The sequence below is a fragment of the Eretmochelys imbricata genome, chromosome 4 (assembly GCF_965152235.1).
Source record: "Eretmochelys imbricata isolate rEreImb1 chromosome 4, rEreImb1.hap1, whole genome shotgun sequence".
In the NCBI taxonomy this organism is placed as follows: Eukaryota; Metazoa; Chordata; order Testudines; family Cheloniidae; genus Eretmochelys; species Eretmochelys imbricata.
In genome coordinates this window covers 41,822,652-41,835,104 of record NC_135575.1, presented here as the reverse complement: position 1 = coordinate 41,835,104, position 12,453 = coordinate 41,822,652, and the positions used below count along the sequence as shown (strand labels likewise).

The window sequence follows — 12,453 nt, the reverse complement described above, 5'->3', positions numbered from 1 at the left end:
AGCAGCTTAGACCAAAAAAAAGGAAATATAGTATGGTACTATGTTAAATGTAAACTACTGAAATAAATAAAGGGAAAGTTTAAAAAAAATTTGACAAAGGAAGGGAACTGTTTCTATGCTTTTGATTTAAATTAAGATGGTTAAAAGTAGCATTTTTCTTCTGCATAGTAAAGCCTCAAAGCTGTGTTAAGTCAATGTTCAACTGTAAACTTTTGAAAGAACAACCATAATGTTTTGTTCTGAGTTACAAATATTTCAGAGTTACGGTCAACTTCCGTTTCCGAGGTGTTCGCAACTCTAAGGTTCCACTGTACAATCTAAACAGACCAGATAGACCAAGGGTTGGGAGGGAAGGGGTGTAACTCACAAGGAGAGTGATGGTTTGGAAACATCATTGGAATTCAGTGATTATTTTTTGTTCTTGGGTTTTTTTGTGTTTTTTTTTTATTTCTTTAAATAATTGGGGTTTTGTTAGGAGAAGGTTAGCTAAGGAGAGAGATAAAGGGAAGGAGAAGAGACACTGAAGGAAGAAGGATATAAGAGAGTGGGTAGGTAGAACGAGGCTGAAGCAAAAAGACTTTGAGGAAGAAGACAGGAGGGAGTTGAGCAAACAGACTGTCATCAGAAGGGAAAAAATGTCCAGTATAAAATTGTAAAAAGCCATTGGGCACTGATGGCTTGTTTTAAAACAAAGGATCAGTTGCTTAATCTTCATTAATTTTAGCCATTTCAGTCAAGCTAGAAAACCTCCAAAGCTTTAAGAAAGAACTGAAATGCTTTGAAAAATTTGTCAATCTTATGTTCTGTTTTAGAATCTGAATGATCAAAAATGCATCATTTCCCCCCTGAGATTATGATCCAGATTCTGTAAACCCATAGTAACTCCAGTGACTCCAGCACAGCTACTCTGAAATTAGGGTTGTTACCAAGTTTACAATCTGGTCTAAGGGTTTAGCTTTATTCAGTAATAAATTTTGTTTGTTTCCTTTAACTTTGTTCTGCTTTTAGCGAATAAAATGTAAATATTGGGAGGAACGGAGGGAAGGGGAACACAAGCAAATCCTCCAACTAAAACAATGCTAGTTAACTTTCATACCTGCTGTCTATATACTTTTTGCCAAGCAACTCAACCTACTCTCTCTCTACCTCTTAAACTAAAGTGATAGATGGAGACAATATAATAAATGGGCAGATAAATGAAGTTGAGCCAGAAGTGATTCTCAATTCTTGGGACCTGAGATGCACTTTTAATGGTAGTGAATTCTAGAGCTGCAGTAATCTATTTTTTAAATAGTCACTCTCAACCTTAACTATTGCAGAGCTGCCGCTTAATGTTTGGAAAATGACGCCCATGATGATTATTATGGAAGAGGCTGGTCTGTTCAGTTTCTTGTTTTCCATCAGTACTAAATATGGAGCCTATTTATACACAAACTCAAGAGCCAGTGGCCACTTTACCCATGAGGGGGGAGGAAATCTCTGAGGATTCTCTTTGCTGGGCTTTCTCCCCTACTGTTCTACTGAAAAAGATGGTGTATGATGGGGCTGGCAGCCACAATCTGATTAAGAAAACTGCAGGCTGTTTGAATTAACAAACAATAGGTCTGACTCTCCACTAACTTACACCAATGTAAACTGAAAGTAACTCCATTGATTTCAATGACGTTACAGTCGTGTAAAATTATTGAGGGGAGAATTAGGCCCTATATATGTAGTGGGTGGTACTCTTTTATTACACTACAAATAATGCTGTACTATGCCAAATCAAGGGGAAATGGTGTTGGCCTGGTATTTCTAAATCAATTCTGGACATTATCCCTCTCCACTGATTTTATGACAGTTTTGCAGTTGATTTCATGAAACATGAGCGCATTCTCTTCATATGATTTTCTGGTGCACAGTGACACCTATAGAAAGTAAGTTATAGCACATAGAAATATGGTTTTCATATCCAACATTACTTTTTGGCTTTAGGTAGTTACAGTTCTTTTGGAGTATGCTTTTGTGTTTTTTTTCCTTCAGTAAATATTTGTAATTGCATTTAATATAAAGCCTTGCAAAATTATCATGAACATATTCCAACCCAGATACAAAAACAACTATCACACCCTGATAAAGAGAACAGTAACAATTCTTTTAAAATGTATAGTTTTTTACTCCCCATCCAAAGAAAATTGCCCATCCTGAGTGGGTGGCTGGGTGGGTAAACAGAAATTTGCAAGGCTTCAATGTTGGGTGGGTATCTATATGCAGCTATTAGCTGAGGCTTTCTTTTTGATTTAACAGTACTGTTTATGCTGGCCTTGCACTTCAGATCACTTTAACTATTATCAGATGTCTTTCATTAGTAACATAGTCGTTTAAAATAAAATGGAGATGCATAAAATGTATTGTAATGAGATGCAAACTTCAGTAACTTTAAGGAATGATATAAATATGTGCATCCAGTACTGCTTTCAGGGATATTTACTGTCATGATATTAGGTAAGAACTTTATAATACTGTGGGTGTCCTGCATGATGGTGGTGGTTCTACCAGAGTATATAATTTTGTTGTTTTAAAGAGTATTTTTTTCTAAATAGCCTGATCCTATAATGTGATTTCACTGGAATTGAGCTTGATGTACTCTAATGTATGTTAGAGTAGAATCAGGCCCAGGGGAGGTTAAGACAAATAAGTATTCTTAGGCTGTATCCTACAAAGGCATATGTTTAACTGGATGCATTGTGCATAGTCCCATTGACTTTATGGGGGCTGCTTGTTGTGTAAAGTTAAATGTGTGTCTTTGCAGGATTGGAGCCTTGGGCTGCTGTGTCTCCTAACTTGTGTTAATGAAACAGCCTCCTTTGGTGACTGCTTTTTTTTAAAGTGGGTTTAGGAGGAAAAGTAAAAATTCCACTCCAAATGTGAGAACAGGAGAAAGATCTTGTTTGGGTTTTTTTGTTTATGAAATCTGTCTCCAAGAAAGTAATTTATTAAATATGGAGAAAGCAGTAGACCCATGCGCAGGCTCTGAACTTAAAAAGAAAGTGCACTTTTCTGGCATTAATTTTAGTGAGGACTCTTCTTCATGCTTTGTGCTTAAAGATCTAGTTTTCTTTGGGGCATTTTTTTAAAAATGCAGTTGAGATAGTTTTCCATTTTCTTAAGATATTCGTGTTTTTTTCTATGTTGTGTTGTGAAGTAATTGCCCGGTACTAAATGTATTATAATTGAGGTTAGAAAAATTATTTGATTAATGTGCATAAATACAAATCCAATGTCTGATTTTTATCAGGCCCTGTCTACACAGTCAGTTTGGTGGTAATAACAGTCAATTTGGTGTTCAATAGATCTGAGGTTGTACAGTGTGAGTGATGCAACCTGACATGCCGTGGTAGAATAGCACAACAGAATGACACCTGGAAAATTGCAAACTAATTAGCAATCACAAAAGTGTTTAAATTTTATTTTTAAAGCACATACAAGTGGTGCCCTTTGGCACCCATGTCTGAAAATTTTCCTCGACATTTTTGGCAAAAATGTTGCTAGCTGACATTATTGGTTACTTTGTATTTGACTCTGCCTTTGAGTGGGAAAGAAAATAAACTAATGATACTTCATTGGAGCAGAAGGACATATTTATGCAGTAAAATTTTGATAATATATGTAAAATCTTTGCCAAAATGTTTAAAACCCTTAGGAGGAATAAATGAATGAAACAACTGCCTCCATAAAAACATAAACAAACAATAAAAGATGTTGTAAACAGTGGGTACTAACAGGAAAAATAAGGATTGCTATTTACCAGTATCTTATTCACGTCTGTTAAACTGCAATAAAAGACAAAAGTACATTATAGTGCTGTTTTGGAACATGCACATTCTTTGTGAAGAGACAGCATAACTTAGATGCAAAGCTCCAGTGGATTTACTAGTAGAAATCTTAAAGCTTTTAACATTCTTCCCCTTTTGGAGAGTTACCTCATATTATCCTCTGGATTTACTTTTTTATTGTTTAGGTTCACTAAATGGGGGCTGAAGGTTAGAAAAAAATGTAAAATGAAGTTTGTGCATAAGAAACCATCACTGATAATTGAAGAGAACACTGTTTCATTTATTTACTGGCTTCCAATATGCCTTTGCAAACCCATGAAATATAATTGCAGGAATCCTTCAATTACTGCACAACTGTTACTGAGGGAGACATCTGGAAAGTGTCTCTCATTAATTCTGATTTTGACAGAGGCAGTAATCAAGTCTGCTCAATGTAATGAAACTGACCAGAGTCTGAGATACTACATTTGTTTGTGGCTTGTATTTTCCTTCACTGAATATTAACATTGTTTCTAAATCTTGCACTCTAGCAAGTGACCCTGACATTCTGTAAGTTTTGACATGCTCTGTACAAAAGAGCGAGATACTACATCAACAGAGACAGGTGTAGGAGAAAATATCCTTGGGCTGAAAGCCATATATGTTAGATGTGAAGCAGATTGATTCCAGAAGAGCAGAATGTCTTTGCAGCTCCCTGGGAGTTGTGGAACTGCTTTGGTTGGGGAAGGAAAGCCTGGAGCACTAATGTAAATAAACTTCCCCCATCCTCATAATTATCTATACTCTACCTGTACCCCTCTACCCATGCGTAACCTGCAGCACTTTCTACAACCTCAGGATTGGATTAATTCCCATCATGGGCCCTTTGTCTCCCAAGATCCAATCATCCAAAGCATTGTAATTTAATTATAATGATTTAAATTAAATCAGAAGGACAAGGAACATGGAAATGACATACCAGCAAAATAATCAAGTTAGCACAGTCCTTGTTTAAAAGCTACATCCTGCCCCACTGGAAGAGGAAGAATTGAATTATCAGAGAAAGCACTATTCTCTCACCCCTAGGGTGAGCACAACTCAGGGTTGAAGCACATTGGCAGAGAATGGTGAGGAAGCTTGCACTGATGCAACTCCTGCTGTACCTGCTCTGTGGGCAAATGGAGGACATGTATATCATCAGAGCTGGCAATTCAGTAAACCTCACAAATACTAAATTAACTTATTTTGAAAAATATGTTGGATCCTTGTACTCGGAGTTCTCTTATAACTCCTGGAAATCCTGCTGTCTCTTTTAAGCAGGTTATTAAAGATAGTGGTTTGGACAAACAAATTTGAGAATGAAATCCATCCTGCCAACTGAAACACACACAAGGAACGTGACACATGTTAATTTAGCCCTCATCATTTTGTATGCATAGCTGAGATTGTTTTTTCCAGTGTGCATTACTTTGCATTTATCAACACTGAATTTCATCTGCCATTTTGTTGTTGCTGAACTATTGTAAATTAAGGGTATGATTCAGGAGAAGCACTTAAGCACATGCTTAAGTCCCATTGAAGTTCAAAAGGACATCGGTATGCGTAAGAGAGATGCTTGAATAGAGAATCTTTTCTTATTCACGTTCTGTATGAATCTTATTTTTAAAAGTCTCATTTGTGCATGTAATTGTGGCTGCTGTTTGCAGAGAATAACTGTGATAGTGCATGAAAATGCTGATATAGGTTTCTAAGAGCCAAATTTTGCCTTCCTTATTCATACTGAATAATCCCTTATTATGCAATTAGTCACACTGATTATGCTTAGTAAGACACTATTTGTTGTGAATAAGGATGGCAAAATTGGGCCCTAAATGGGGGTAACTGTAGTGCAGGCCAGTTCTCTCCCCTTTTAACTGAATTTGGAAGGGTTCATGCAGCTCTAATGAGAAGACACTTACCACAACTATTGTAATGGAACATTTCAGCAAGAAGAAAACTAGCCTCTTCTGTAGCTTGCCCTGAATGCCCAGCCCTCTGAGGAGTGCATGAGGCCCTGCTCTTATCAAAATTTAAGGTTTCAGAATTTGGGTGAATCCTGGATAGAGATTAGCTGATCAAGAAGCAATAATTAACAAGAGAGTTCAGATGCATCAGTATATTTCCAGACTGTTTTTAGGTTTAGTATTTTAGTGATGCTTTTCATGACTCTATTTTCCATTCTGTGTAGACACCTCTTTATGTTGTTAACCATGGGGAGACCGGGCCAATTCGATGCAACAGATGCAAAGCCTATATGTGTCCCTTCATGCAGTTCATTGAAGGGGGAAGAAAGTATCAATGTGGATTTTGCAACTGCATAAATGACGGTAAGTGACATTTATCTACTATTTGTGTATATTCATTCATTCATTAATGCTAACCGGAAACTGCATCTGTAGTATTTATTTTCTTGATTTACTTACTTGGAGTCAAATCCTGGCCCCATCAAAGTGAATGGGAGTTTTTACCGTGCATCTCTATGGGACAGTCAGTACTTCATCTATGGAGTCTTTTTGGCATGTTATTCTCTATGATCCAAATTCTCCATTCCTAGTCAGACTGAATAACTTATTAACTTTTGAAAACATTTATCGGTCAGATTCTCAGCTTTTGCAAATCAGCTTGGTTCTGTTGAAATCAGGGAAGCTGCTGTGATTTTCATGGAGGATCGAGCCTTTGCATCTTGTATCAATAGAAAGGATTTCAGGAAATATAATTGAACAAGTTTGAAAAAATAGCAGTACTTGAATATGTAACATTACAAAAAATAAAGTTCAGTCGAGTTCTTCTGGTGACACCTTCACTCTTCTGTTTCCTTTTATGGAGGTGAAAATATGGAATTGGATTTCTTCACTATCACTTTAAACTGGGAATAACAGCTCTTTAACTGGTGCTGGGGAGACAGAACATTGCAACAATTAAACCGCACTTTCTTTGATGATGTGGCTGTGAATGGATACAAATACTAGACCCAGTTATTCTTTCTGTTATGGCCCTTTTGCTCCACTCCACAAAGGCACTGTAAACTTAGTAAAGTCAGCAGTTATGGAATTCATCCAGTTTAGGCTGAATCTCAAAACGACTTAGGCAGAGAATGGGGGCATTTCCAGTGAAAAGTGCTTCTGCTCCTTAGTGGTTCTTCTGCTGCAGAGCAACTGGGCACAAATTTGGCCCCTGTGGCTGCTCTAAACAGTCCTCAGACAGTCCCAGAATAAGGACAGCATAATCATGGTGTAAAGCCACTTTTGCTTTCAGCACCGCTCTGTTATTTTCTATATAGTCCTTTACCATGCAGCCGGAACAGAGAATTGGGGCCCTACGTTTGATGTGCAATGCAGCCACAACCGGGAAGATGATTTCTTGACAACATCCTGTCATATGATGGGCCTTCAGCTAGTTGTTCTGCGTATGAAAATTATTAGTCAGATGTGCCCAGTAAGATTCCATATGAATTATTTTTTAAATAGTTTACTAAGAAAATATGCAGAAACTCTTTGGTCAAATCCACTTTTAAAAAGAAATGTTCTGTAACAAAATATAGCCATGCAAAACAATGAAATCCTGTCTGTAGCTTCATCAAAAGTTTTCTTTTTTAAATGCTTTGTCAACACAGGATATGTTTTTGCTCTATTCCAAACTGCCAGCTAGTATTTCAAATGAAAATAAATGTATTTAAAAATGCTTAAGTGCCTGGCAAAGAACAAATATTTAGAACAACGTAAGAGTAGTCATGTCTGTGACCATGCATTTAATGGTTAAATCACCTATTAATCTTACTGTGACAAGGCTTGGTTTTCACAGAAGATACCATGCCATATTTGTTCAAGTGTGCTGCATGTGACTCATAAGTAAGCGTTCTTTTGCTTTTGGCTGGATCCCAAATCTTTGCCAGAACTAGTCTTTCTAGACATTTGTATCAAGTTGGATTTCCTCAGCAGGATCACAGTGGTATAGTGCTTTCCCTAATACAGTAATCTTTTCAGCTCTGAAACATGAACCTTGAAAGATTCATGCCAACTCCTTTTTGGCTTGAAGCTCAATCTTTTGGGCAAAGTATAGCAGATAGCAAGTTTTATTGTTTGTTCAATTTAAATTCTCATAAACACATACTGCGTGCATTATAAACAGTGTAAATATCGTAATGTATTCATTAGAATATCAGTTTAAAGCATACTTTGTACTTCTATGGTGCCTTTCATCCAAGAGTCTTAAAGCACTTTACAACCTTTAATTGAGCCTCAAAACTCCCCCCGCAAGGTAGGTAAGCATTATCCCCATTTTACAGGTGGGGAAAACTGAGATGTAAAAAGCTTAAGTGAAGGTATCCGAGAACTAACTGGCGAAGGGTTGCTGCCTTCTCTTGCTCTAAAAATTAGAGAAGAAATGTTATTGCCATCCTCCAGTTCAGATGCAACTATTTAATTTTCTTAGGACTCATTTCCTAAGGTTGTCAAGAATCCTGCAGTGTAATCTGTGTGATTCACTTTTAGTAGTGAAGTCCTGCACATCTCCTCTGTGATTGCGGAATGCTCCCGACACAGTGGAACAGAACTGAAGGCCAGGATTTGTAAACCCTGTTAGAGCAACCTTCTGTGCAGCAGGACTTGTGGGTGGAATGGGGCTGGCTGGTGGAGAGGTGGGGCTGATGACTCTGACTCTGCAGATCCATTGGCATCTCTCACTGGAACTATGACAGCTTCAGTTTTGCAGTAGCTAGCCTGGAGTAGTCCTTCTGTCCTTGCATCCTTGGAAAGGCAGATTCTTCTCCCCAGCCTGTACCATCCACAGCTACTCAAGCTTGTGCAGGATGAGTGCGGAAGATTCAAGTGTTCACGAGAGAAAACACCCAGTCTTTCAAACACAGTAGGAGCACACATGTGACAATAAGCACAAAATAACTTTTTTCTTTTTAAAACTGTGCAGTTTCTGCATAAAATTAGTTTCCCAGCTAAGCATTTGCATTCCTTCCTCAAGTGGTGAAATGGGAGACTGCATTTGTTCTGTTGTGTTTATTAAAAGAAGAAAAATTAGTTTTACTGTTTTTCTTTAGTCCCTCCATTCTTCTTTCAACATCTGGATCACATTGGCAGAAGAACAGACCACTATGAGAGGCCAGAGTTATCTCTAGGATCATATGAATATGTCGCTACATTGGATTATTGCAGAGTAAGTATTTCCAGCATGGAAAACTGTTTACAAATGTAGGTAAAACAAACTGAATTTTTTAAATACCTAAAGCAGAATAAAGCTTTTTCTACTTCACACCAGAAGTTCAGAAGTCTATGAACATTTTTAAAATTGAAGCATGGAATAATATACCAAAACTAACCTCCTCCTCCCCATCCACCACATAAACACTGTTGCTCGTGGTTTCTGTTATAACAATTGTTGAATTATATCATTGTCAAATAAGAATTACAAGGCATTGCAGCAAAGGTGGTGGATCCACTAAGTTTCAGCTGGGGCCTTGATTTGGTCCTAACTATAGGGCATTGTTCTAGAGGCTACAGTTGAGATTTTCAAAGCAGTGTCACGTGTTAGTCACATGTCTTCTATTAATTTTAAAGGCAGATGTGTGGCTAATTCTCATTCTCTGCTTTGAAAATCTCAGCCTAAGAATTTGACCTGAAACTTTTCATTTCTGGGAAAACTGGTGTGTTTGACCACTATGTTAGCTGTGGAAGTATGGTTTGGTCTTCATATTATGAACTCACTGAGGGCCTCATCCAAAGCCCATTGAAATGAATGAAAGTCTTTCCCTTGATTCCGGTGTACTTTGGGTAAGGCCCTTAAACTAGTTGGGGAGTGGAGGAATTAAGAGGATTCCCAATAGAGCTTGAACAGTTCAGCATGGTTAATTGTTAAAATAAATCATAATGGTTGTGGGTGGCTGAGAGATCTGAGCTTTGGGTTTGAAACAGACTTCTTGGAGTCCCAATTTCATAACCCAGCAGGGTCACATAAACCCTTTACATCTCTGTGGTAGATAAACTGAGTTTTCTCTGTTCTTTGTAGATGTGAATGATCCCCTGGTACTTTTGGTAAAAGTAACGGTTTGCCTAATGTTCTTGGCTAAACATACACTTCTCATCCCCACTTGTGTGCACACAGGTTGCTGTGCGCAGCATATCTGCTTGGCTGCCTTCCTACTCCAGAAGTGGCTTCAAATTGTGAACCTGTCCTTAACAGGAGTTCATTTTTTAAAATAATTGCAGACACATGTTGTGCTTATCTTCAGAAACAGTTTAACTCAGTCAGATGTCTAAACACATTGTTCTTAGAGCTCAGACATCTAAATACCTTAAATGGAGGAAAAGATTTTAAAATCCAGCCCTTTGTTAATTTACACCATGTACAGCATTTGTGTGCAACCTTTTAGATTTTTCTGTCTTCTTCTGTGGGGAGGTCAGTAATAGCTGATCAAACTCCTTATCCATGTTAGAAATGTGGCCAAAAACTAACGTAAGCTTAATCCAGAAAAGTGTTGGTAAAAATAAAGTGTAGGTACATGTTAAGTCTGTTGTAAAATCAAGACACATTAAAAATGCCCCCCCAACCCCCAGTGAGACTGATAAAGTAAATAGCTTTCTCAAATTAACATTAAGTAGCAGACCACATCTCTGAAGATAGATTGGGCTAGTATTTGATCATGGTTCCTGTTAATAGTAAATTGGTCACAATTAGTGACTGAGCAGTGATGGAGTGTTTCCACTCACAGAAAACACGTGTGGTTATTTATATTAGCTTACATAAAGAATTATTTTCCTACAGGCCCTAATCCTGCAAGGAGAAGTGTGTGGTTGGATCCCTATGTCCACATGGAGCCGTATGGGATTCAGGAGGGTTCAGTGCAGGTGGAGGGATCTGTCTTGGTGGTTCTAGGGCACAATCAAGGCCTGAAAGGACAAAAAATGGTTTATCGTTTTGGTTATGTCCTAGATTTGTTCGAACACACATGCCACGCACATAAAATAATTTGAGAGAACTTGCTGGTATTTTCCCAAGTATGAAGTATTTAAATTCTTATTTGAACATGCCTTTGCTAGCTTTTAGCTTAATTCACAGTATGTCAAGTGTGATGTTCTCCGTCCATGATGGAGCTCTAAGACATCCACATTCAGTTCTCATCGTAGACCAACAAAACTCCTATTAGCTTCAATGGAGGGAGGATCAAAGTAATGATAAGCTTAAGAATTCAGTCGGAGCCTGTATAGTCTTGAATGCCCTTAACGTCCGTTGAAGTCAGGGATTTGGCTTCAGAACATCAACTTATTGCTAAGATTTTAGTCAGCATGTGTTTTTGTTGTTAGTAAACTTGAGGAACTCAGCAGGCTGATTAGCTGACCTCATAGTTCACTGGAGGCCTGATCCAAAGATCACTGAAATGATTGGGAACCGTTTCATTGACTTCACTGGGATCTGGATCAGGACTCAGATCTGAAATGAGCTCAAGTAGGAATGAATATATATATATTCAATCCATTTACTGTAGCTGAGGTTCCTGCACAATATAGGGAGGGGGAGGAATAGGAATATAATGCAGGAACCTTAGCTACAGTAAATGGATGTCTCTCCATCAGTGTCAGTAGAGCTGTGCTCATTTATGGCAGCTGAAGAGCTGCCCCATAACTTTTGAAAATTAATTTGTCTATTGGGTGTGTCCACTAAAATATCTTCAAGATACTTTTTGTTTGTTCTAGAACAGTATTTCCCAAACTTGGAATGCCGCTTGTTCAGGGAAAGTCCCTGGCGGGCCCGGTCCATTTGTTTACCCGCCGCGTCCTCAGGTTTGGCCGATCGCAGCTCCCACTGGCCGCAGTTCGCTGTGCCCGGCCAACAGGGGCTGCGGGAAGCGGCATGGGCCGAGGGACGTACCAGCCACCGCTTCCTGCAGCCCTCATTGGTCTGGAGCGACAAACCGTGGCCAGTGGGAGCCGCGATTGGCCGAACCTGCGGATGTGGCAGGTAAACAAAGTGGCCCGGCCCGCCTGGGGCTTTCCCTGCACAAGTGGCATCCCAAGTTTGGGAAACACTGTTCTAGAATATGATTCTTTTTGACGCTTGCATCTTCAGGTAATAGTTTCATACCCAAAGCTCTTGACACAAAGCTTAATTCATTCAGGAGTTCTGAGAAGTAGCTTTTTGTCAAGGAGCATGCTATTATAATCTTCTTGTTACAAAAGTGCACGTTGGTGTGGATTTGTTTCAAGATTTTTTTTTTAAAAAATAAATCCATTAGAAATATAAAGCCTCTTTGGAAGTGTTAAGCTATTGCCTGTTGGGAATCTGACAGAGTTATTTGATATTTTTTTTCCTTTGGTCTGAGTCAGTAAAGTTTGTTTCTTTTCTAAATCTCAGACCAAAACTGAAGGATCACTTCCTCTGTGCTTATCAAACGATGAGGATGAACAGCTACAGAAAATGTTAACAAATAACAGCTGTTTTGTATTACTGCTCTTCTGTTAGGCGGATGTGGCAAAAGCACAACATCTCATTTCTGTCCTATATCTGTCAGAAATTAGCCAAGATCTTTTTATAAACTGCTGTGGGATTTACAAAAGTATATTTGATTTTTTTGAAATAGGGTCCAAATACTGAAATAAAAACAGCTTGTATAAAC

At 38.3% G+C, this 12,453-nt stretch overlaps 1 protein-coding gene across 1 annotated transcript in view; it reads left to right on the top strand.

The window, feature by feature from the left end:
- Positions 1 to 12,453, top strand: part of SEC24D (SEC24 homolog D, COPII component) — an 82,970-nt gene that overhangs the window by 42,371 nt on the left and 28,146 nt on the right. Inside the window, exons 8-9 of the mRNA XM_077815170.1 lie at positions 6,022 to 6,160; positions 8,884 to 8,999. Of these exons, the coding sequence (XP_077671296.1) occupies positions 6,022 to 6,160; positions 8,884 to 8,999 (255 nt within the window). The remainder of the gene's footprint in view (positions 1 to 6,021; positions 6,161 to 8,883; positions 9,000 to 12,453) is intronic.